We start from the raw sequence: 27,266 nt of genomic DNA on the forward strand, positions 1-27,266 counted from the left end.
ACTCAAAATCTATGGGACACAGCAAAAGCAGTCCTAAGAGGGAAATTCATAGCAATACAGGCTTACTTCAAGAAACAAGAAAAAGCTCAAATAAACAATCTGATCTTACAATTAAAAGAACTAGAAAAAGAACAGCAAACAAAGCTCAAAGTGAATAGAAGGAAGGAAATAATAAAGATCAGAGTGGAAATAAACGAAATAGGGTTTAGAAAAACAATATAACAGATTAATGAAACCAAGGGCTGGTTCTTTGAAAAGATAAACGAAATTGACAGACCCTTAACCAGACTCATCAAGGAAAAAAGAGAGAGGACTCAAATAAATAAAATCAGAAATGAAAAAGGAGAAATAACTACAGACTCCACAGAATCACAAGGATCACAAGAAAATACTACAAGCAATTATATGCCAACAAATTGGACAATTCTGGAAGAAACATACAATCTCCCAAGAAGAAACAGAAAACCTGAACTGACTGATTACCACCAATGAAATAGAACCAGTAATCAAAAACTTCCCAAGAAACAAAAGTCCTGGATCGGATGGCTACAAAGGTGAATTTTACCAGACATTCAAAGAAGAATTAACATCTATTCTTCTCAAACTATTCCAAAAAATTCAAGAAGAGGGAAGGCTCCCTAATTTTTTTTATGAAGCCGCCATTATTTTGATTCCAAAACCAAAGACATTACAAAAAAAGAAAACTATAGGCTGATATCTCTTATGAACATTGATGCAAAAATCCTCAACAAAATATTAGCAAACCGAATTCAGCAATACATTAAAAATATCATACGCTATAATGAAATTGGATTTATTCCTGGGATGCAAGATTGGTACGATATCAACAAATCAATTAATGTGATACACTACATTAACAAATCAAAAGATAAAAAACCATATGATCACATCAGTAGATGCAGAAAAAGCGTTTGACAAAATCCAGCATCCATTTATGATACAAACTCTCAGCAAAGTGGGAATAGAGGGAACATACCTCAACAAAATAAAGGCCATATACGACAAACCTACAGCTAACATCATACTCAATGGGGAAAGGCTAAAAGCGTTTTCCTTACGATCAGGAACAAGGATATCCACTTTCACCACTCCTCTTCAACATTATATTGGAAGTTTTAGCCACAGCAATAAGGCAAGAAAGAGAAATAAAAGGTATCCAAATTGGAAAGGAAGAAGTAAAACTCTCGCTATTTGCTGACGATATAATACTATATATAAAGAACCCTAAAGATTCCATCAAAAAACTGTTAGAACTGATCAATGAATTCAGTAAAGTAGCAGGTTACAAAATAAATATTCAGAAGTCAGTGGCATTTTTATACACCAATGTTGAATTTTTGGAAAGAGAAATTTAGAAAACAATCCCATTTACAACTGCATCTAAAACTATAAAATATCTGGGAATCAAATTAACCAAGGAGGTAAAAGATCTGTTCTTAGAAAATTATAAGTCATTGAAAAAATAAATTGAAGAAGATACAAATAAATGGAAGCATATACCGTGCTCATGGGTAGGAAGAACCAACATCATTAAAATGGCCACACTACCCAAAACAATCTATAGATTCAATGCAATCACTGTCAAAACACCAATGGCATTTTTCAGAGAGCTAGAACAAATAACCCTAAAATTTATATGGAACCATAAAAGACCCTCAATAGCCACGCAATCTTGAGAAAAAAGAACAAAGTTGGAGGTAGCATGCAACCTAATATTAAACTATACTACAAGGCTACAGTAATCAAAACAGCATGATACTGACATAAAAAAAGATACACTGATCAATGGAACAGAATAGAGCCCAGAAATAAATCCACACCTATATGCTCACTTAATATATGACAAAGGAGGCAAGAATATATACAATGGGGTAAACATAGTCTCTTCAATAAATGGTATTGGGAAAATTAGACAGATACAAGCGAAGAAAAGAAACTGGACCACCTTCTTACACTGTATACAAGACTCAAAGTCTTAAGACTCAAAGACTTCAATGTAAGACACGAAACCATAAAACTTCTAGAAGAAAATAGAGGCAGTAAACTCTCTGATATTGCTAACAGTAATTTCTTTTCAGATATATCTACTCAGGCAAGGCAAACAAAAGAAAAAATAAACAAATGGACTACATCAAACTAAAAAGGTTTTGTACAGCAAAGGAAATCATCAATAAAACAAAAAGACAACCAATTGGGAGAAGGTATTCGTTAATGATACATCTGATAAGAGGTTAATATCCAAAATATATAAAGAACTCATGCAACTCAGCAACAAAAAAACAATCCAATTAAAAAATGGGTAGAAGACCTGAACAGATACTTCTTCAAAGAGGAAATACAGATGGCCAATAGATATATGAAAAGATACTCACTAATCATCAGTGAAATGCAAATTAAAACCACAATGTGAGACCACCTGTTAGAATGGCTATCATCAATAAATCAAAGAACAACAAGTGTTGGCAAGGGTGTGGAGAAAAGGGAACCCTCATATATTGTTGGTAGGATTGCAAATTGGTGCTGCCACTATGGAAAACAGTCTGGAGGTGTCTCAAAAAATTAAAAATGGATATATATGCCTTTTGACCCAGCAATTGTACCTCTGGGAATTTATCCAAAGAAAGCCAAAACAATAATTCGTAAAGATCTATGCACCCCTATGTTCATGGCAGCACAATTTACAATAGCTAAGATATGAAAGCAACCTAAATGCCCATCAACAGATGAGTAGATAAAAAAGTTATGGTTCAGTCTATGGCCACGCCACCCTGAACAAGCCCGATCCCGTCTGATCTCGAAAGCTAAGCAGGGTCGGGCCTGGTTAGAATTTGGATGGGAGACCACCTAGGAAGACCAGGTGCTGTAGGCGTAAAAAAAATAAAAAATAAGGGATTGTAAGCTGACGAGGTCCTTGCAATCTGTGAGGTCAACCAAGGGTTGCCTCGCCTAAAAAAAAAAAAATTATGGTTCATATACACAATGGAATATTACTCAGCCATTAAAAAAAAATGAAATCCTATCATTTGCAGCAACATAGATGGACCTAGAGGTTATTATGCTGAATGAAATAAGTAAGAGAGAAAGATTTCACCATATGATTTCACTTATATGTGGAATCTAAGGAACAAAAAGAGCAAACTAATCACAAACAGACTCACAAATATAGAGGACATTCTAGTGATAGAGTGGAGGGAGTCAGGGTGCTGGGAGAAAGGGTTAAAGGGTTAAAGAAGTACAAATTAGTAGTTGATGGTCACAGGGTTGGGGAGCATGGCATAGGGAATGCAGTTAGCATTAATGAAATGGCTAGGTGGAGAGCCAGAGGAGAGAAAGAGCAATTAAGGGAAATCATTTTATAAACTATATAAATGTCTAACCAACATAATGTATACTTGAAACTAATAAAATAAATAAAATAAAATAAAGTAAAATAAAATAAAATAATATAAAATAAAATAAGATAATCTATGTATGAATATTCATGGAAGTTTTAGTCATAATAGTCAAAAACAATGTCCTTCATGGTGAATGATTAAACACACTTATAAGATGGAATACCGGCAGCAATAAAAAGGAATGGATTATTGATACATGCTATAACTATTTTCCATTGTAAGTACTGATTCCGTATCAATTATATGTGCTAAAAATATCATCTTCCAGTCTATATCTTGACTTAAACTATGTTTATGGAACTTTTTGCCATGGAGAAGTTTTTGATTTATATATATCACACAATTTGTGAATTTTTTTTTATGATTTGCGCCTTTTGTAATGTCTAAAACACTATTTTCCTGACTCAAAATCATAAAGATATTTTCTGCTATTATCTTTTCTAAGTTTTAAGGTTGCTTTTTCACATTTAGGTTTTTGATCTTTATGTATATGTGTGTATGTGAGGTTCAGATCTAATTATATTTTCTGTTTATTTACTATTCTTTGCATTCTCCATTGTTTTGAATGCCTATTATGTTTAGATAAAGTTAATTGTCTTCATGGATCTAGTCTCTTCTATGGTGCCTAAAAATGCCACATGTCATGTCAAGAAACTTGCCTAAAACTATTTCACACATCAAATTTGGAATATAGAGGAAAAAAGATATACCATAACAATACTAAGCAAATGAAAGCTGTTATACAAATATTCATAGTGTAAAAATTAGGCCTTAAGATAAAAAGCAAGACAGTAACATAAGTAATTGACCATTAACATGAAGTAATCACAAAGTTCAATGTACTTAACAACAGAGCCTTGAAATGTATAAAATGAAAACTGCATGAATTATAAAGAAAAACAGTCAAATCTACAGACACGGTATAATACATTTATGTCTGAAACTAATAGATTAAACAAACAAAAACTTAGTGAAGATATATATATTTGGAATAAAAATAAACTTAATAAACTAAATCAAATAGGTTGAGGATTTCATTCTGAAATAGAGAATACAAACCATTTTCAAGGATATTAGAATACAAACAAAAAATTAGTTATTTGTTGAGTCACAAATAAATTCTCAACAAATTTCAAAGACTCAATATCAGAAACTATATTTCTGGTCGTAATACAAATAAATTAAGAAAAACACAAAAATAGCCACTTCCCTACTCCATAGTCAGAAACTAAAAAAAAAAAATTCTAAATAATTCATGAGTTAAAGAGGAAATAACTGTAGAAATTATAAAACATGTACAACTGAATAAAATGAAGCTCCCATATGTAAAAGTTTGGTGAATACAAGTAAAGCTGTACTCAGAGAGAAATTTACAGCCTTAACTATACATTTTTATCTCATATAAAGAAGACTGAGAGATTAATTGTTCTGAATCATGAACTTAGAAAAAGGAAATAAATCATAAACGAAATAGAAGGAACAAATATTAAAGACACCAACAGATGTGGCAGCCTGACACTGCCTGACCATTTTCCTGCTCGAAAGCGTTAATCCCTGACTGCACCCCACCTCCCTTCCCAGGACTCTCAGGCTGATGCAGCAATCCAAAAACCTGCTTAAAGGATTAAGCCGGTTTCCTTTTTATTCCAAATATATATATCTTCACTAAGTTTGGCAGCCAATCAATGTTTTCCTTTTGTTCTACTTCTTTATATGGAATATCTATAGCTGTGTAGCAATGCAGAAGTACAAGATTGTGTAAAACTGCCGCCATGTTACAATCGGGCCTCAGCCTTTGGATAAGAATCCCCTGAGCTGGTGCCAGCATCAATAAACGCTGCTTCCTGCTTATAGCTTCAGGGTCCCGTGTCTCCGTTAGAGAATCCCACAACATAGAAACAAATAAAATGGAATCGAGACTTCGTTTTCCCGGTAATATGGTAGACCCAAGTGTTCACACAAACCCTTACATTGAAAACTACTGAGAATTCTGGACAAAAAAAAAATTTTTAATACTTTAAAAAATAGATTTTTAAATAATTGAAGAACTAACAAAATAGAGAATTTTCAGATGAATATCCAAGTGCTGGCAGGAATTTAGACAAATAAATGAAGCACTCAAGCCACTTTTGCCCTGGACTCATTCGTTCAGCCTTGAATATCTCATCTCTTATCTTTCCTAGAGAATTCCTAAACTTCAGATCAATTGTAACCTTCCCTAAATAAATAACCTTAATGTAGGGAGGAGGCAAGAGAATTAAAAATGTTAATCAAGCTACATTCAGAGACTGCAACATGCTGATCATCCCTGCCTCCAGGCCAGGAGGACACCTTCAGAACAAAGGAAGAGTTCTGCTAGAATTGCTAACAGCCCATCCCCACACCTGAGAAGGGGAAACAGGAACCAAGAGTCATTCCCTATGGCTAAAACCATGGGAAACCTATGGATTAAAGGCTGGGAACTGCAAGCAGGCCTTTCACTCTACTTTTCTTATCTCTTCACATTGTATACTCTTCCCCTTCCCCTTCATCGCTGTATGTCCATAACAAAGAAGATGGGTTAACAAATAACAAAGTCTTTTAAACTATAACTCACAGGTTCTAAAGAATGATATATAAACTGAATTCCCCTAACACTCGGGGTCCCTCTCAGGGCCTTACTCTGTCTCTCACTGTCCCTCTCACTCTCTTCCTTTGAGAGGAGACCACACTCCATCTGGGGAGTGTTACTTCTCTTCTAATAAACTCTCCTTTTAACTTTAACTTTGGTGTGTTGAATTCTTTCCACATTCTCCCATCAAAGGACCCTCTTCTCTTGGTACAGGGCTTGATCTCCCCACCACTCAGGAAGATTTGCCCTGTCCTCTGCATCAACCTGACCAGTTTCTTGTGGTATATGTCTGTTTAGAAATGTCTATCATATTATAATAGGTACTCAATAAACACAGATTGAATGAGTATAAATAAATGAGTGGTATAAACTGGGGAGAGCCATTGGGTCACAGAAACAGTATTTAGAAAGAAGGATGTGACGTAGAGTTGGACAGGCATCCCAGATTCTGTGTTTTCTTACCATGCCAGCAGGGCCTCATCATGTAGTGTAGTCACATTCAAGTAATGCCCACTCGAATGCCCAACTAAAGAGTTGCAGGGCAGGGTAGGGGGTTGAGCACAGAACCAGAGCTCACCCGAATCCACATCTCTGTACTGGCAGATAGGCCCTGTTGACCCAGTTGCCTGGGGATCAACATTGCAAATCACAGTCTCTTCAGTTCCTGTAGTTCCCCGGAAATACCCTCTGAAATCAATTGTGGCCCTTTTCTCTCTCCAGATTCTTCGCAGAACCCCAATTGCCTCACTGGAGTGGACCAGCCGCACTTTCACCTGGGCCTGCCCAGCCCAGAGCAGGGGGAAGAACAGCAGGTATGTGCCATTCTCCAGATCCTGGACATCCCCAGGAACCCCTGCCTTCAAGTCAGGACTCAACAGCTGTGCCCGAAACAGATCCCCGCCGTGGGTCTTGGGCTTGCCCCGATGGTCTCTGGCCACAAGGATGGCCTCCAGGTAGCCTCCTAGGGCATAAGTGGCCTGGGCAGGACCCCTCAGGTGGTAGGTAGAGGTCTGGGGGCTGGTGGAAGCCAAAAGGTTCCCCCCATCTCCTGGGGTTGGAGGCCAGAACAGAAGATGGGTCAGGTTGGCAAGCTCCTGAGGGAGAGAGTACAAGAGGGAGGGAGATTCTGTGGACACGGAGGCAGATTTAGATGCAGGGCGGGGTGCTGGTGGCCGAAAGATGGTGCTGTCAGGCCAGGACATCTTGAAATAGAGGATCTGTGGGTAGAGAAAGGAGAATCCATCAGTGGTTTGTGTTTCCCTCCCTTTCTTCTGGGAAGGAGATTTCCACTCACCGAAACTAGTCCCCTCTGCCTGGAGTCCTGTTCTGCTTGCACCAAGCTGTCTGTCACTCAGCTTAGTGTCCGAGTCATTACCACATTTATTTGAAAGGAGCATCTCATGTGAAGGTAAATTTACATCTCTGGATTTCAACTGTCTCCTATCTCAGCCTTATTCCCTCCACTACTCCGCAACATATACAGAGATACGTTCAGGCCTGCATTTGACTGTCACGTCTCTAGCTTTCACGTCTTATCCTTCACAAGTCTTGCTTCCCTCCCAGAACCTGGCATTCTGATTAAGTGTCCCCTTTTTTCTTCCTAGTCCCTCTCTCCACCACTCCACTCCACCATCTCCGTCCTAGATATCCAACAGAGAGCAAATCCATTCTCAATGCTGCTGAGGGTTATAGAAGAGGGAGATTAGACCATCCCTTAGGGAACTCCCTCTCTAATTGGGCTTTGTGAACAAAAGAAGCTATTCAACCAAATAAACCATAGGAAAAGTGAGAGGCTGTAGAAAGGCACAAACACAGATGTGTGTTGGAAAAAGGACTGAGATACAGCAGATTTTTTTCTAGGAAGAAATGGCGTTCGCTATGTCAAAGAGTCTTCTCCAGGGGCCCAGAGTTCTCTGGTATATTCGGAGGAACACAAAGTCACAAATACAGACCAGAAAAGTGTAATGAGCAGTATAGGAAGAGCAGTAGAGAGAGGTCATATTTTGTGCAATAGAAGGTGGTAGTGGACGGTGAGAGGGAGCCAATGTGCCTGGCCTATCAGATACTCATCTACACCCACCAATAGTCCCATCTACTGTCATTCAGAAAAGAAGCAACCCACTGACACATCTCAAATTCCATGGCAGCACCTGGAGGGTGCGTTTGAAGCTACAGTCTCTGGTTTGATCGCTGGAGGAGAAAACACAGGATTGGCCCATCACTGGGCTGGAGAAGAGCAGGGATCAACATCATAGAGTCTGGGCTCAGATCCAGTACTATGTGGTTCCTTGGATGCTTGGCTCACACAGGCCAGTAGCATCCTGGGGGAAAGTATACCTGGTAAGGTGTCTTCCTGATGGGACCTGTTCACAGGCCCTCATCCTAGGCTAGGACAATGTTGGCGGGGTGTAGGGCACAAACTGATAGATCACAAATCGGAATGGTTTCCTGTCCATCCTAACAAAGGGCAAATACGTGCAGATGAACATGTCCCATTTCCCAGAAGCAGAGACTGTTTTTGCCTCCTGTCACTTGCAGCTTTGCCACCATACAAAGGGTCCTAAAGATTTGAACTGAACAGTAAGAGCAGCCAAGAGATCAGGTTACAGCAAATTTGAACAAATTTGAGAGAGAAAGACCAAAAATATCTGTTAAACTTGCAAAGAATCATTAGGTGTGGGAGGTTACATGGATGTTTGTTTTATTATTCCTGATAAATCCTATACATTTTATATATATTCTCTGGTATGTGCAAAATATTTCATAATAAAAACAAATTTTTTAAAAATTCTATGCTTAATTTCTCTTTAACCAGAGAGTAACTATAAAAAGAAAAATATGATCTGTCTAGATACAAATAAAAAGAGAAAACGTCTTTAAGGTAGCAGAGTAAAAAGTCCTGGATCCTCTTTTCCCCCATGAATACTCAGATTCAGCAACAATTCTCAGACCAACCTCCTTTGTGAGAAATACAAAAACTAATTGAAAAGCTCCTACACTCTAGGCAAATGTGAAACCAGACTTACCAAAGTTGGTGGGGAGATTCAGGACACCCTCTTGCCAAAATCTCTACCCCTGGTACACTGCCATATGATCAGAAAGAGAATCCCTAGCTCTCAGCTTCTACCAGGGAAAGGACAGAGCTGGTCCAATGGTCCATTGCCCCAACTTTTCCTTAAGGCTTCTCAGAGGACTGTCTTCAGTCTTTCCAGTTTGGGAATGCTGATGAGACCAGCACAATCTAGCTGCTTGCGGGAGAACACTAGTAGTTACTACAGCTCCTCCCTCTGGCTCAGCACAGCTCCTTACGCTGGTTAAAAGAAGCCAGACACAGACAAATATTGCATGATCCGCTTTATATGAAGTTAATGAAATTGTCAAATTTAGAGTCAAGGAGTGGAATAGTGTTTGCCAGGGTCTAGCGAGAGGGGGAAATAAAGTTTCAGTTAAGCAAGATGAATAAGTTCTACAGATCTGCTGTAAAACATTGTACCTATAATACTGTATTATATACATTAAAAATCGTTAAGCAGCTAGATCTCATGTTAAGTGTTCTTATCACAAAAAAATATAATTTTAAAATAACAAAATAATTTCTTTTAATCAAAGACCCATTAGAGTGAAAAGCAGGCATGACACAGAGCTGGAGAAGATATCTGCAACATGCACAACAAATGAATGAGCTTGTATCCAAAAATAAAAAGAATCCCTACAAATTAATAAGACAATCCAATTAAAAATGAATAGAAGATACTGTAATAGCAGTTCACAATAGAAGAAATTCAAATGACCAGTAATTATATGAAGAGGTGCCCAGCTGAATTAGTAAGAAAAGGAATGCAGATTAAAACCACAACGAAATGCCTTTCTGTATTCAAAGAAAGGATATGGCTTATGAACAATACCAGTGCTACTGAGGATCTAAAGCAACTGAATCTCTCATGTAGTGCAGGTGAGAGAATAAACTAGGAAAACCAGTTTGGAAAACTGTTTGGCAATATGTACTAAAATTTAACGAATGCATACTCTAGGACCAAGTGATTTAGCTTGTTGGCATATCCTCAACAGGAAGGCATGCATATGTGCACCAGGCAATATTTAAAATAACCAAAATAAAAGCAACCCAAGTGAAAAAAAAAGTCCATCAACAGTAGAATGGATAAATAAATTGTCATATATTCATACACTGGAGTACTAGAATTGAAATGAAAAATTAACTAATAATAGCCTTATGCTACAACATGGATGAATTTCACAAAAATATTGAATTAAAGAAAACACATAAATGAGTACATAGTGTATGATTACATTTCTATAAAATGCAAAGTCAGGCAAAAATAAACTCTAATGTTTGTAGTTGGAAAGAAGAGGAGGTGGTAGTGACAGAGGGAGGCAAAAGAGGAAGCTTCTGGAGGGTACTGGTAATTTTTATTTCTTAACTTGAGTGATGATTACACAGGTATGTTATCTTTAATTTAATTGAGCACTATGATTTATGTATGTTTTATGTATGTTATGACTCAACTTTTTTAAAAGGTGGAAAGTATTGGCTGCTGCACCAAGATGTCTCACTCCCTTCACAGAGAAAGGATACTCTGGAAATGAAATCAGCACTTTTTTTAGAGCTGATTATTAAGGAATTAAAGAATTAAGGTTTCCTTGTCATCTCCTTCACTGTTAGAATAAAGACCAGTTTGACAACCTATCTCGCCAGATCAAGCACTTTTTAACAGAAACCAGAAATCCATATTTTCATGTGAAATCTCCTACTGTTTAAATATTTTAAACCTGAATTTAAACAGGCCAAACAAAATGCATCTATAGCTACATTAAGCCCAGAACTCCACTTGTGACCAATGGACAAAAAGGGAAACGCTTTCTTCTGGAGGTATTCTTAGTTCCTTGCCATACCTAAGTTCCTAAAAGGCACAACAAAGGTCACTCCAGCCAATTGCCCGCTCTATCCAGACAAGGATTTTTCTTCCTGAAGCGTCCCCCCTGCCTCTTTTCTCTGTACTAAAAAGCAGGACTGAACATCAAGGACTTCTATCTCTTTCTCTTACACTGATCAGAAAGTGTGAGAGAGCTAAGAACAATGTGAATTGCTTTCTTTTTTTTCTCTCCACATTTCCCTGGAACAATCTCTTCTGGGTTTGTGTTTCTAATTCCTTAATAGAACCCAGCTCCCAACTTCTCGCCCTCCTAAGGATGACATCCCACCTTGCAATTTCTGCCACTGGAGTTACACGCGGCACTGGGAAGGAGAATGAGAGCTCCCTCAGTTCCCTCTCTCAGGTTAAGGCAGTAATAAATCCAAACTTGAGGTTGTACAGGAAAGAACAAATGAGCCAGCGATGAGAGGGAGCAGAGGCAAGGGCAGTACTCACCCACACCAGAATGACCAACCCCACAGTCAGCATCTTGTCCCCCTTGCATCGCCCTGTGAATGCAACCATGGCAGCCTAGCCTCCTCAGTAAAATATCTGGTATGAACCTGGGATCTAGGCAGAGCACAAAACAATGAAAGTTTAATAGGTAATCCCAATTATAGAGTGAGTTAACACTGGTAACTTTTCAAAGGTAGTGCACGTTCTGCCTGATATTGTAAACTATTGCATGCTTTCTGGACTTTGAACCCATTGCAGCTTCCTGTAAGCAGGCAGATCTATTCTGGAATGCCAATTCATTATAGTACTTTTACTGATGTATTCTGACTCTTTCATGGGCAGACTTTGGCATGAGGGAAAGTTACCAGAACTAGCTCACTCTAATATTTGGAGGACCTATTCATCCTTCTCGTGACCCAATCAAAGTCATGACAGAAACATGGAACAAACAGCAAGCAAAGTCACTGGGGATCTAGATGATCAGAAGCACTACAACTGGGGAGAGAAATAATCACCCTGCTGTCCCGACCTGCAGGACCTAGTTATTGCGTAGAACCCGAGGAGGACCGTACCTTGAAGAAAACATGGGCGGGAGAAAAGAATGGAGGCAAGACAGTGCTCTGATCAAGCCTCCAAATTTTATTTTCGAGCTGTTATATTTATACACTCAAGTGGAGAGGGCAGGGGCGGGACTGATCAGGGAAGAGAGTATTTGTTACAAGCTCATTGGCGTCCACCAGATGAGGTGACTTCTACTTGGCTAGTCAGAAACAGGTGGGCTGTGCCAGCAGTTGCAGGCTCCCGCTCTACAGGTGGCGGAATGGGGAACAAGGACACGGGAAATGACAGGTGCTTCACAGTGCCGTGGCTATCCAAAGGTTACAGCTAGCAGAGTTTGTTCTTGATAACAGGATGTGGTTATTATCTTCGGGTGCAGGCTTAAGGCTCCCGACATCTCCTCCCTTTCTTTTTTAGAAAGGTGGGTTTTGACCGAGAGAGGGAACAGAGGCCCGACTCCTCCCGTGAGCTTTTAATGAGCCCACCAGCTATGGCTCTTGGTATCTTTTGGGGAGGAGAGGCAGAGCCGGTTTGTGTAATATTAATATGATACCAACCTCTATGCAAGTCAGGCATGCTCTCAGGAAGGACTAGAGAAGGCACAGAAGGGCCCTTCCTTGTGGTGCTTTGCCCGTCACTCTGCTCGGTGCCCATACCTCGAGACCCTCATCCAAGGGTGAGGTAGGCATGTCTCTAGTTTCATGCCGCCCCATGTGTGGGGGGGAGCTAGGCCTTAAAGAAGTCGATGCAGGCGCAGGGGTGTATTAGAAGGGTTAAGATTTCTAGGGTGCCGGGGATCTTGTTCCACATCGTCATCATCCTGAGTTGTCAAATGGTGGTAGTGGACGGCAACAGCTGGTTTAGTTAGTTGATTAACCTGTGCTTTAATAAAAGCAGTTAGTTTTTGCACTGCCCAGGGGCCAATCAACAGTAAAAGGAGGAACCCTGTTAGAGGTCCGAGAATAGTAGGAAGTAGGGTGGACAGCCAGGGGGTTTTTGAGGCCCAACTTTTATACCAGGCTTCGTCCTTTTCTCTTTGTTTTTGCCGGGTCTCCAGATTTTTCTTTATTTTTTAAATACTGTTTTGGACTAACCCAGTTTTATCTTTGTAAAAACAACATTCTTCTTTAAGGGCAGCGCACAGACCGCCTTCTTTAAGAAATAGAAGGTCAAGACCACGGCGATTTTGAAGAACTACCTCAGAAAGTGAAACAACAGATTCTTTAAGGTTATCAAGGCCTTCTTGCAGATTTTGAATGTCTTTATCTATGGCCAAGCTAAGGGTATGGAATTGTTGATTTGTAGTAATTATAGAGGCAATGCCGGTCCCGGCTCCGGTGGCCCCCAACCCCAAGAGGACTGCCAGAGTGATGGCAGTTACAGGTTCCCTTTTGACACGCGAGGCGCTATGATAAAAGGGAATCAAATCTTCAGGTGGATGTATAGAGACCTTAGGCATTAGCACAACTAGGACACAATATTCATGATTTTCTACCAATAACTGGGGGACAATAGAAGGGGTTATTCCAAAAGAGCAAGCAAAATACATTCCTTGGGGAGCAACAAGGAAATGGTGTTGTGTTAGAGGCGTATGGGAGGTATTGCAAATAGGCAATAATTCAGGGGGAAGAAGCAATGAGGTACTATGAATGCAGAGGCCAATTCCTGACAATTGGGCCAATGTAAGCCCGGGAGAGGACTCAGAAAAAGGAGAGTCCACCCAGCGTGTCTGCCGTGAATCATTGGTATAGGTCATGTCTGGCGAGACAGTTGCAATGCCTTCATAAAAAGGGGGAACAGGGGAAAAACACATCCAGCAATCCTCATAGGTCGAGGTGTTAAGGGATTGTGCAGTGGCATTAGCTAGGGTCTTTAAGGCCTCACCTGTGGAAGGCCTAACGGGGGGCAAACGGGCTTGATAGGCAGTGCTTTGGGGAGGGAGAGGAGTATTCTCTTGGAGGGGTGTTTGGGGGCTTTGTGGCCGAGACAGGGCTTTATTTGGGCCCAAAACAATTTTTGGTTCAGTATTAGGTGTGGAGCGAATTAGCTTCACCTTGAATGTGAACCCTGGATCCAATCCAATTGCATCAAGTCTCAGGCCCCATTCATGTCCCCTTGTCCATCCCACGAGGGGCGCTCTTTTCCCTTCATCAGTAAAGGAAATGAGGAGGGGAGTACACCACTTTTGTCCACAATCGTTCTCATCAGCCTGGGAATTATTCCAGCCCTTTTTGACTATTATATAATCCCAAGTAGAGACAGGGTGCCAGTAGGCATCACCCGTGGTTTCACACCCCCAGGAGGCACAATAGAAAGAATCTCTAAATCCACATTGGTGATTAAGGGTCCGGCTTCTGTGCCCACCTGGGCAAACATAGAAATCAGGCTCTCTGAGGGTGGATCTCCCTCGGGCCGATCCACACCCGCCCCGCCAGCGACCAGCTTGGCTACCCTCGGGGAGTTTGGAGAGGGGGAGGAGAATGTCCGGAAGTCCCCAGGCTGGTGATGCTCCTTTAAAGCCGCTTTACAGGCAGCATTAGCATTTTCATAAGCAAGCTGTTTTACAAGTTTCCCTTCCCAGTCTTCTGGCCCTAGGACGCGCTCCGTAGTTTCCTGTAAACGTGCAACGAACTGGGAGAAAGGTTCATGGGGCCCCTGAACTATTTTGCTCAAGGGCATGGTGACCGAACCTTTTGGAGGAATGGCTCTCCAGGCCCCGATAGCAGCGGCCGCTGTTTGACTAAGGATCCCAGCGGACAAACTGCGTTGTTTACGCTCAGAGGCAAAGTCTCCCCTCCCACATATCTTATCAGCAGTCCAGGTGGCCATGGGAGACCGGGGATTTTTCTGGTTGCGCATTGCCTGAGTTTCCCCCCTGTCAAAAAATTCTGCTTTCCAAGTTAAAAACTCTCCCCTACTCAGCACAGATTGGGCCACTCTTGTCCATTCTCCTGGCAACAGAAAGCCATCGCCAGGCAAACTTTCAAGTATGGACAAGGTAAAGGGAGCTGTGAGGCCATAGCTCTTTATAGCACTGTGTAAATCTTTGACAGTTTTAAATTTTATCCGTTTTACAGTAGGCAAAAGGTTCTGATAGTCTCCCTCATTTTCAGAATCGCTATGTGGGTCTTTCCCTTCTTCCTCAGATTGTGCCACATCGTCATAAGCTGGGTCATCAGGTGTGCTGGCTCTAGGGGCCTCTTGGGCGTCAGTAGACGCCTCCTGAGTTGTATCCGGGTCCTGTGAGGGTTTGGTACCGGATCGAGTCATGATGGGGAAAACAAAGGGTTTGGCCCGGGGTCCCTTAGGGGGCTTAGATTGAGGCCCCGAAAAAATAGAATTTTGTAGAGCGGAGACTTCTAATTGTAAATTAGCCAATTCACTCTGTAAAGTAAAGACGCTTTTGAGGCTTTGAATTTGTTGTTGCAGTTGTTTCTTTGTCTCCAAAAAGGGGTCAAGAACCGCCTGAGGGATATGGAGGGGGTTGTAAGGAGGGGGGCGTGTGGCAGGCCTCCCTGCAGCAAAAAAGGTATGAGATGAAGGCCAAACAGGCTCATGATATTTGGCGGCCTCGTCCTCCAGAACAGTTGCATCTCCGGGATCAAGGGGTTCAGGGCCGGGTTTTGGTATTATGGGGTATATTTGGGGAAGAGGGTCTCCGAACGGAGGCGAGGGCTCTACGTCCACGACTACAGAAGGACAGGCGGAAGAGGTAGCTCCACCTTTAACGGATGGGGGACGAGACAGCTGTTTGAGCGTTTCAGTGGCTACCGATAGCAGCTGTCTCTTATTACTATCAGTTTCGGCCCCTTCAATGATGTCTTGAATGAGTCCCCAATAACTGAGACAACTAACGGGGACAGCATTTGGTCCCTCTTTTTCCAGTAATCTATTTAAATCTTTTCCTACTTTTTGCCAACTCAAGGGATGAATATCTGGGCCGCTAAGAATGAACCACGGACATTTTTCATCAACAAAACAGAAAAAACTAACCAAATCCTTTTTCTTAACCCTTACTCCTCTCTCCCTTAGAGACCGTTTGATCTCCTTGACAAAAGACTCCTCTCTGGAGATAGATTGGCCCATGTTAAAAATGGGACAGCAATGACTTACCCGCCGTTCCGACGTCTGGGGGTCGCAGCCGCCGGGAAGGCACTCCTAGGTGCGTGCACGCCTTTCACGAATTAGGCTGTCCGGTAAAGGTCCGTGCCTCGAGCCCCACGTTGGGCGCCACTTGTCCCGACCTGCAGGACCTAGTTATTGCGTAGAACCCGAGGAGGACCGTACCTTGAAGAAAACATGGGCGGGAGAAAAGAATGGAGGCAAGACAGTGTTCTGATCAAGCCTCAAAATTTTGTTGTCGAGCGGTTATATTTATACACTCAAGTGGAGAGGGCAGGGGCGGGACTGATCAGGGAAGAGAGTATTTGTTACAAGCTCATTGGCGTCCACCAGATGAGGTGACTTCTACTTGGCTAGTCAGAAACAGGTGGGCTGTGCCAGCAGTTGCAGGCTTAAGGCTCCCGACAGAATATATTTATAACTCATAATTTCTCATAAGGAACTTACTCTTCCATTCCATAAGCTGGTATTTCTAATGCAGTTTTTATTAGAATTGTGTTATCTCGTGGAATTAATTTGAAAAAAAAAATGATCTTTATGATATTAAATATCCCATCCAAAAATACAGTATTGTTTTACAAATATTAAAATTATCTTTTATAATGGTCATTCCTTGTTTGATTCATTTCTAGAAAATCTGTATTTCTACTGCTATAATTGGCAATAAGGACTATACATTTACATAAATTAATAACACATGCCCATAAACATCTTTCTCTCCCTCAAGCCCCTTTCTCTCTCTCTTCATACATGTTCACACACACATACACACACACACTCACACACACATACACACACACACATCTACAAATATTTGGAAAACATTACAGAAGATATTATGATGGGAGTTGGAATTGGAGTGAGGTTGGGCATTAAGGAACAAATAATAAAACGAGAAAACAAATTTGTATGGCCTTTGATGTTGGTTTACCAGTAAGTGAAGAGTGTGATTAACTGAACCTTGTGCACTAAAAGGCAAATAATTAAATTGCTAAATTAATTGTCTTATGATTTTGACAATTTTTAGATACTAAGAAAAAATATTATATTCAATGTGGTAATAAAATAAGGTGAAAGAATGTTTCCTCTGAATAATTAGAGCCATTGAGACAGTACTTTAAGATATCACCAATGACTAAATATCAGCTTTACAACTGAAAAGAGGTATTCCTAGTGTAAGAGCAGGAGGAGAATGAACAAAATATTTTCCTATGTTGACTCTGCATGCAGTGCTTATTAGGGGGACTTCTTAGTTTCGATTCACATTCACACCCATCTCTGCAGTCACACTGAGAGCAGTCTAGTCAGAAGAGTTTAGGTCAGGAACCACACCCTCCCCAGAGATGCTTCAGCCATTTCCTTTCCACACAGTTGTCTTCCCAGCAGTCTCTGCAGTAGTACATCCACAAGCTGTTTCTTTTTGTCCTCAGGTGATAGCCAAGGTGGAAAGGAATGTGATTCACATAAGGTAGACATGGGAGTTGCTCTGGCTTAAAAGCCTCAGAAGTCAATACATCTTATAATATCCCCAATGGCATAGCTTCCAGATTATCCAAAATCGATGTGCTCAGTTTCAGAAATCATTGTAATTGGAGCAATGTCAAATGACATAATCTCTTAATATATTACCGAGGAAACAAAAATAGAAAAATCTTCTCCTTTTTCTCCTCCTTTTCCTCCCCGCCCCCTCCTCCATCTTCTTCCTCTTTTTTTTTTTTTCTTCCTTTTTCTCCTTGTACAATTTCCTCTTTGCTTTTCATCCTTAGGCTATATTTACCCAAATCAGATCAAGATGGTCATGTTTGCTTCACCCAGTTCGGCAGCAATCAGCTTAATGATAACTATGAGAACTGATACAATTGAGTCTCACTACATAGCAATCTAATGATTAACTGAAGACATAAGAGAAAACTACCATTGCAAATTTATTTGAATAACTCTTTGCTTTGTAAAAGAAATACCATGCAGTTTAGCTCAGCACTGTTTTGTTCTTCCTTGAATTGGAACATTGCTCTTTAGATACTTTCATATTCCCCTAAAACCAACTTTCTCCTCAATTTCCACTTCATTGTCATCCACTCCTTCTGTCTAAGTACCCTATATCTGGCATTTTTCTTGATTTCTTTCTTCTCTGGACTCTCTGCTTTTAATCAATCATCGATGTTTGCCAATTCGTACTTCACATTTTCTTCTACAATCTTTTATTTATTTTCCATTCCCTCATTTCTCATTAGCAAAGACTAATATACGTATCATTTTTTAGTTCTAAAAAGCTATATGACCTGAAGAATGGCTTTTGGACAGTGGTATGGCAATTTCGAAAGGGGAAGGGAGGAATAACTCCAGTTGTATCCTGTGGAAAAACCAAACTGCCAAATGCTGACTCTTTTCAATGAGGTGCTGAAGTTTTAGTAGGTATGGTCACTCTTCTAAATGCTCCCTCTGTGCTGTCCTTCACCCTCAGGGTCAGCAAAACATGCACTCCAGGATTCTTTTTCATCAAAATGGTGATTTACAAGAAGTCATAGAAATTCTCTTTTCTGCCTTCATTGTGACCCCCTAAAAGAATGTCATTGTAGCTTAGGGTTGTCTCATTGGTTGAGACACTGGCATTCAAACCCCTGACCACAGTGGTATCAACAAGGCCTTAAGAATGGTATAGTCTTCACAGGTAAAGGAAGGTAATTAGCTAAAATTAGAGCAGTGTCTTCTGTTTTATGAGTCATCTACATACTATGTTTTTATTTGGGGGCTTGGATTATTCAGTGAATAATTATGTATAAATTTATAGTTGAAAATAAAAAAAAGAAGAAAAAAACTCTCCCTGAACTTAACACTGAAAACCCAGCCCAAGTGCACATTAACTCATGTGAATAGAATTTTTAAACTTCTGTACTGTAGGTCATAAAATATTTTTAATACACTTATTCTCAAAAGAGAAGTAAAATAAGATGGTAGAAATCAAGTAACTGAGTTTTTCTATTAGAAGAGTAAAGTTTACCTCCAGAAATTACGTGCTTATGTCTAACTCTAGTGAAGCTCTTCAGGTTATATTTATTGATTTTTTTTTTTTTTTTTTTTTTTTTTTTTTTTTTTTTGCTGCAGTTAAAAACTTATTTTATTTACATTTTCTGTTAATATGTTCTGTTGATACCCTTTAAACTATAGAAATACAGTTCGATTTGTTTCAATTGTTTTCCTAACTTGTCATCTCCATTTCTGTTTTTATTTTTAGAAATTGATAATTTTTGTCTTTATTTTATAAGAAGCCCCTTTTATTAATTTATTGTTCATAAAGTCTCTCACTGTGTTTTCTAGTAAACACTTGTTTTTCCATAAACCCTGCAATCTGTTGCTTTGATTTTTTGAAATCTGTTAACAATATTATAATGAAAGTTGATCATCTCCATCCGCAAAAACTAAAAATTAACCAGTTAAGAGATTTTACTATTGTTGGAAACTCAGAGCATGTGCCCTCCATTTCTCAATTGAAGAGTGGTATACAATAAATTCATTATATAAAATCATGACTTTGCAGAAAATGCAATGCATTTTCACATTTTCGGGTAACCATGGAAACTACAGATAGTAACAGGTTCCACTGGGACTCACTTAAAAAAAAAAAAAAAAAGGCAGGGACTACACAGTTCCTCCACAGCAAGCTTCATTGCATTTTTGAATGGTACCAACACATGCTGATGCTACAGATGTTAGCAAACAGAGGGTGAGCGTTGGTGTGCAGAGATCCCAGAGAATGCCTCTGAATTCACTGTTCTGTTTTCAGCCCTATGGAGCTCAGAACACAGGCCAGAAGACCAGCCCAGAGGAAAGGCCTCTCTCTCAGAAACTAGAAAATAAATGAAGAGAACTGTTGTTTCATGAAAATTTTCATGAATTAAAACAAGAATAAATGCAAACACACACCTGGTATTCTATGCCTTCTGAAAACAATAAAGCTCTATTTTCAGCACCAGGCTGGACTCATTTGTCATATGTCCTTGAATTGGAATTTTTAAAGCTTAGATATTACCTAGAAAACATCCCTTCATTTTGAAGAAAAAACAGGAGAAACCAGAATGTTTAATTTATCAGTTCCATATTACCCAGCTAGTTGGAGGCATAATAGAAATAAGAAACCAGATTTTCTGACTCAAATCTAAGCCCTTTCTGCTCCATTTTACTCTCTAAAAATGGCAAAATTGGGTTAATTTTTCTCTAGACTGAATTCTTGTCTTTGCAAGAGACTAATGCCTGAACTATTACTTAAGCTCAAGTTTGGATCCTCAGTATATTGACCAAGAAATAATGACTGACCTTCTATTGGCCATGCTTATCCTCTTTTCTCCCTTTTTGAATAACCCATAAAGTTCATTGTCCTCATTACATGATCTGACTTGGTTTCTCTGTAACTTCATTTTAAAAATACTCTCCCCTGCTCCTGCAACACCTCCATGCTATTCCTTGAACATACCTGGCATGTTCACACCTCGGGGCTTTTGTATTTACTCTCCTGTAAGTGGGTGATATTATTCCTCCAGATACTTACACAGCTCACTCCCTTACTTTTTTGAGTTTCAGCACAAATGTCGCCTTATCAATGACAAGTTTCTTAACCATACTTTGTAAAGTAGATCCACCCCAGCTCTAAGACTCCTTAACTCTCTTCTGTGCTTTGTTTTTCTTCAAAGCCTTTACCATTATTTGATATGCTATGTTTTGCATGTTTATTTATTAATTGTCTTACCCATTAGAACTATAACTTCCATGAGGATAGATTTCTACTTGTTTTGTGCACTGTTGTATGCCCAGAACTTATAACAGTGGCTATTATAGTATGTACTTAATAAATATTTGTTGAATGAATTAATTAATACTTAATGCTTCTTCTACCTCGGGTACACGTTTCTCTAATTTTCTTTCCCACTCATATATATCACCACTATCTTTCATTTAGGACTGTTAAATCTTACAGCTGTAAAGATTTAGAGAAACTGAAAATTCGAGATTAACTAAGTCACTAAGGAGAAATTACATCAGCCAAAAGACAACAAAGCAGTAAGTCTTTATTGGATGTATTATTATTAAAAGCGATGACACATAAATGTCAAATGTGGTAAGGAGCCTTCCTTTCTACCTCACTCGATGGTATAAAGTTAGATCCTTTCTTGGAACTCCCATATTATGTTAAATAAGCATCTATCTTAATATTATTACACCATGCCTTATATGTTTGTAAATGTTTGTTTCTCTAATCTGATTATGAATTTCTTGAGGTCAGAGATGGTGCTACATCTTTATTTACGTCAAGATAGTGACTTATACAGAGGAGATGCTAGTAAATGTTTTCTTAGTTGACTTGATTTAATATTGAAAGTAGGACAAGAAGAGCTCCATAAAGTCTTGTATTTCTAGAGTCCCAGTGATTGGAGCAACATTTGCTCATAAGGAAGAAGCTAACAAATTTGGAATGAAAGAATAAAATAATGAATAAAAAGACAGAGTTGGAAAAAGGCAAAAATTCAGAGTAAAAGGAGGATTGATAAAGTGATTCATGACAGAAAATGAGAAAAAGAAATTTAAAGCCTAAAACAAAGAGACGGAGAGGCTCATTGAAAAAAAGACTAAAAACATGCATAAGTCACTACCTCTTCCTTAAATTTTTATATGGACTCATTTATAACAGCCAACTGCTCACCAACATTCTTCTACTTGATACTTATTTACCATGTAATTCTGCCCATAAAAGTTTCACTCTTCCTTCTTTCATGGAAAAAAAATATACCAGGATTAAAAAACATACTCCGAACCTATTTCAATTATTTTATTTCCCTAAATACTCTAACTGAGACTTTACAACTATTTTCAAAAAGCCTAACTTCCCTACATGGTTATTAATATTTTAAGCAACAATATTCACATACTCACCAAATAATATTCACTTAAAGGAAGCTCTCCATAAGCTTTTTAGACTAAACACTCCTAATTTATTGAACATGTCATGATAATTAATTATTATCAAATTTCCTATAAATAGAAACTTCAAGTCCCAAAGATCTGTTGTTTATAAACACAGCAACTATTTATATAGTGGCCCTTGGCTATCCATCATTCTATTAGGTGTTTGTTAACCACTGTAAAAGAAGATAAGTGTGTATAGGCCCTGAAATAGCTACTTATCTTGAGAAGCCAAATCTCATAGACCCAGCTAAATTAACTCTACTCAAACTGATTTGATCAGCGAATTACCAGGAATCAGTGGCATTTGCCCTACTGACAAAAATAGTATCCTAAATTGCTTTCAAATTGAATCAAGGATAGCTGTAGGATATAAAGGAAAGTATCAACAATGAATGATTCTGGATTATTCCTCTTGGTGCTTTTAAAAGAATATAAGCTGACTCTATTTGAGCTGTTGTATGTATAATTGTATGTTGTATTTATAATTGTAAAATAGCACTGCCTGGTAAGAACTCAAAATCATTTGATGAGTGCACATAAAATTTGGGTGTTAGAATTTAAAAAAAAATATATATATATATGGCAATTATATTACTACTATTTTCCTATAGAGTTAAAGAAACAGGCATAGCATAGTTAAGATAAAGCTTTTACAAGCATTTACAGTTACAAAGGCAGTTAATACATTGATGCACTTAAGTTAGAAAAATATTAAGCTTTAAGCTTTAAGAAGTTGACATATATTTGATAGATTCACAGAGAAAGGAAAGATATTTGAGGCAACAAAACAACATAATTATAATTAAAAATTACTAGAATTTAGTGAAACAGGAAACTTTACAGAAATATCTTTATTATGTAAAGTTTTTTCTTCATTATGTCACATTTTTTATTTGGAAAGCAATTCTGTAAAATATGTCAATTATTTAGTTCCCCAAGTCTTGTATCTATATCCAAAATCCTTAATTATATAATTCTCCTTATGAAATGTGCATCTTTTGATTATAATAATTTAGTCTTTCTGAATTGAGCTTGTAATAAAATATATTGTTTTCACTCAGTGAACTAATTTTAAACCATTAGCCTTTTTTTTCCTATAAACTTTTAGTTTCATGACTGTTGTAAAGAAATAAAGCAAGTTGTTTAAGCTGTTTTAAAACACAACATTTTTACAGAGAGAAGAATATTTATTTACAAATCCTTTTGAAGGAAATCATCTTCATATACTAGGATATTCTCTCCACTGGACATATAGGTAAGATAACTAAGGAAGGAACATAAACTTTTATCTAAGGATTGATAGTTGTGTGAAAAGCTTATTTTATCTCCTTGGTTATCTTAATTTTAAAAGAACATAGTCTGCTCTTAAAAAGATATTGTATGTTCTATACAGAGAGACCAAAGCCTCAAATCCTCTGTGGTGGTCGATGCTCCTTCCTGAGAACTAAGAAGTCCATTCTCCTGTACAACCAGATTATCATTTCGGTAGAAGCATAACTATCCTGAGTTCACCCACCTGTTGAGACTCCTGCTGTTTCTGCACTAAAAGAGGTTTCTAGAAACTAATTTGGTACACTGCACAGTAGACAACAAATTTTTTTGGATTTTCCATAACAATTTCTTCATCAATTTCTCTTTGAAAACCTGTTTGCCAGCTTTGGTGCCCAAAACCCACGAAAGCTCAGTTTACACTGAAATGACAGTGCCACGTAAAATTTAAAAGTCGGCCATTTTCTCGATGCCTCACATCCCTTTAATCCTTGTTAGTGTCACCACTGATAATCTTTCCTCCACTATACATTTGGGAATTTCTCCCTAGTTTTCTCTGACTTATCCAAATCTTATCTTTTTCTGAAAACCTTTTCTATTCTGTTTTCCAGAAACCACATTCCATATTTACTAAACTCTCCTCTGAACTCAAACTTTTCACAAAGTCCTCTCTTTGTCTTCATTCTTTGGCCTCAATTAAAATGTAAATCTTCCCTCAGAATGATTCTTACACTGTGCCCCTTTCTAGGAGAAGCCACTTTTAAGTTCCATGTTCTATAAACCATTGTCAATGTGAATCACTACTCCATCCCACAATGCTACTGTTAACCTACATTCTTATCAGGTTCCTAAGGTCATTGAAACTTTCCACTGAGCAACAAAATTTTTCTAAACCCTAAATTCCAGCATTATCCCATAATCATGACCTTTTGAACACCTTAATTCTATTAAACTGGGCTTCCATTCCCTTAAACCATTTACATTTGCATCCATTATCTCTTTCTTGTCAGTGCCCAGAACTACTTTACTTAAACTTTATTCTTCTATAACTTCCTGGTTGCCCTCTTGCTGTTCTCTAAACATGCCAAGCTTATTCTCACCACCGTGTTTTTGTACAAGGTACCTTTTTCTCTGAAATGTATATGTATGTCAGCTGGGATGATTTCAGCTGCAAGTAGCAGGGAAAAAAAGTGTCTTAAACAATAGATCATATTTTGGTACACATAAATGAAAGTCAAAGCGAGGTCAAATTTTAGAGCCAGTTGATCCAGAGCTTAACATTGTAATAAAGTTCATGAATTCTTTCCATCTTTCGGTTCAATCATCCATCATGCTGGCTCCATTCTAAATCTAGTTCTTGTGTTCCGAGGACATCTGCCAGTTGAAATCATGATGAAATGCTGTTTCTTTGATACCTAGAATTGGATTGTTATTACTCCCCAGAGGAGCTATTAATTTCTCTTCCCAGAAACCGTCATAAAGCCCCATTTTCATCTCATTCCACAGAAAAGTATTCTTATACCTATTTCTAAATCAATGACTGTGGCAAAGAAAGTGGGATTACTGCATTCAGCAGTAAGGACCCAGCTCTGGAGCCAAGAATGGGTGTTTTGGAAGGCCTATCTATCTATCTATCTATCTATCATCTATCTATCTATCTATCTATCTATCTATCTATCTATCTATCTATCCTCCGTGCTAAGGCAATGACTCTATGTTAGATTTTTATCCCATGTAATTCAGGAATTGAGTTTTAAGAATCCATAGAAAGGGGTGGTTCCTATGATCCTTAGAATAGTCATTTTCAAACTTCATTTTTGTTTGAGAAATATATTTTCCAAATGAATATTTGTACAAGGGCTGACTACTTGAAAGGTACCAAAGTAGACCTCCATTTCTTACAGAGAGGGTAGGGATTAGAAATGGTTTCTCATTCACCCAGGAAACTTCTTAAGGTTACCTTGAAAACTCTGTCGAAGCCCTGGTGCCACACAGGGTACAGTTTGAAAACCACTCTTAGATTTTTCCTTAAGTGATGTTCAGTTATCCCAGATAAATTATTGAGAGCTAATGAAAATGATGTCTGAAGTTGGGGTACTCTTTGTTACTGACTGAAAAAACAAGTTTATAGTTTCTAAACACAAGGTATGTTGTTATCATAGTTGATATTTAACTATAAAAATTAAGAAACTCATTGTGATTCTATTTCAATACAGGACTTTTCTATCCCTGCTTTAAAGACAGATATCAGGGCTGCCTGTGGATAGAGCCAGGACTTTCTCATGAATTTACTGTATGCACATCAAATCCTAACCTCAAGTTAATTTGTTTATCTTGGGAAATGGCTTGACCAAAGAGAATTCTTCATTGGACCATATTTAGAAACACTGTCTGGGCCTCACTGGACCACATTTAGGACCAGCTTTTTTTTTTTTTTTTTACATAGCTAAATACATGACCATTTTGATCTTGAAAGACTCATTTACATTTTGAGCTATTTACATTATGAGTCTTTGACATTTTGATCCAAAGTTTAAAGACCGAACCTATAGCCAACTTCAATTCTCTGCCCCATGCATTTCTACCATTCTCTTGTTGAGATACGGGAAAAGGAGATATCAAAATGTCACAGGTTTTTAGTTATCTGTGCAGACTCCCTCCAAAGGATATTTCTTTTCTAGAAAAATAGTCAGAGATCACTCACATGGTAGATTTCATAAGTATATTAAACTCAGATATCTGAATTGTTTTTTTGAGAGCTAGCAAGTCTTGATAGTGCCTGTCAACCTCTTATCAGGGACAGCCACTGTGATGTAAGAATAAAGTGAACAGTAGCATTATACAGTTGAAAACTCCTGTTTTCCACTTCTTGGACTTAAAAACTGTACAAATCTGTGTTGTTCAAGTCACCCTACTGTCTCTAGATAGAAATGAAACCAAGATTATATTCCAGAAGACCAAACCCTCAGTTTAGTTGGAAAGTGAGGAAGTGAGGAAGAAGGCTAATGAGATACATGGCACATGTGCCACACTTCTCAACTTTTTGTTCATCGCAGGCATAATTTGTCAGAGCTGATCCCTCCTGGTACAACCTACTTGCCATTCCTAATTTAGTACATTAAAGTAAATTAAAAAGTGGGATGATTTTGGAAGGTATAGTGCCTAAGACAAACAGACAAAAAAATAACCCTACAAACCAAATAGAATGAGGAAATTTGGATTGCTATCAGGAAATCGGTACTCAAAACTGAAGAAAGCTAACATAAGGAAAGAGAATGAGAGTACCACTTTTCACAAGTGTATTGAAATGTTACTTCCTTTTAAAAACTAACTTTTATATATTTAAACAGTAAATATATAATTATATATAAATATAATATTAAATATGGAAAAAATGAAGAATATGTATTAAGAGAAAAAGTAGAATCTCCTGAACAAATTTTCGAATAAGACAGAGTAAGAAAAAGAAACAACTGAAAATAAATATGATACCTGATGAAATGATAAAGTTTTACAAGTCAAAGTTTAGAGAATGGGGAATAGCAATGCAGTTTTACAGCTAATTGATAATCGTAAAAAAAAAATACATTATAAATTCAGGCTGATACTCACAAATGGCCCATACATTGCACAGTAACATGGGTAGGTCTCCAGTCACTTTTCCATTGACATACTACAAATATCAATGCCTCCACTGAGTCTTGTGGTTATTTACCTCATAACTCTAGGGAACACTGTTGTCAGGGAAACCTGTGAATGGCAAAATGAGTGGGGCATAACCTGCTCATCTGCACATAGCTGCCTTGACTTCCATGATATTTTCAGATCACCTCCTCTCTCCTCAACATTCTGACTCCTGGTGCCATCTCCTCAATCACTCTCAGCAGATGATGTTAGCCCCATTACGGATACAAAACAGCAAATCGAACTACATCAAAATTCTGC

The 27,266-nt window shown here is 38.4% G+C and overlaps 1 protein-coding gene and 1 pseudogene across 3 annotated transcripts in view; one reads left to right on the forward strand and one right to left on the reverse strand.

Annotated features, from left to right (window-relative positions):
• LOC120587448 (NXPE family member 3-like) overlaps positions 1 to 11,521 on the reverse strand; it is a 29,089-nt gene extending 17,568 nt beyond the window's left edge. Inside the window, exons 1-2 of one of the 3 annotated variants that reach the window (XM_039844194.1) lie at positions 11,415 to 11,521; positions 6,490 to 7,244 (exon numbers count right to left, since the gene is read on the reverse strand). In XM_039844194.1, coding sequence (XP_039700128.1) covers positions 6,490 to 7,244; positions 11,415 to 11,483 — 824 coding nt within the window. In that variant the 5' untranslated portion in view covers positions 11,484 to 11,521. Of the gene's footprint in view, positions 1 to 6,489; positions 8,648 to 9,053; positions 9,260 to 11,414 lie in introns of those variants that run through there. The other 2 variants (XM_039844195.1, XM_039844193.1) reach the window with 2 other exon arrangements.
• LOC120587759 (uncharacterized) lies at positions 2,772 to 2,890 on the forward strand (annotated as a pseudogene).
• Positions 11,522 to 27,266: the final 15,745 nt, after the last annotated feature.

The sequence above is a fragment of the Pteropus medius genome, unplaced genomic scaffold (assembly GCF_902729225.1).
Source record: "Pteropus medius unplaced genomic scaffold, Ma_sr-lr_union100, whole genome shotgun sequence".
NCBI classification, from domain to species: domain Eukaryota; kingdom Metazoa; phylum Chordata; class Mammalia; order Chiroptera; family Pteropodidae; genus Pteropus; species Pteropus medius.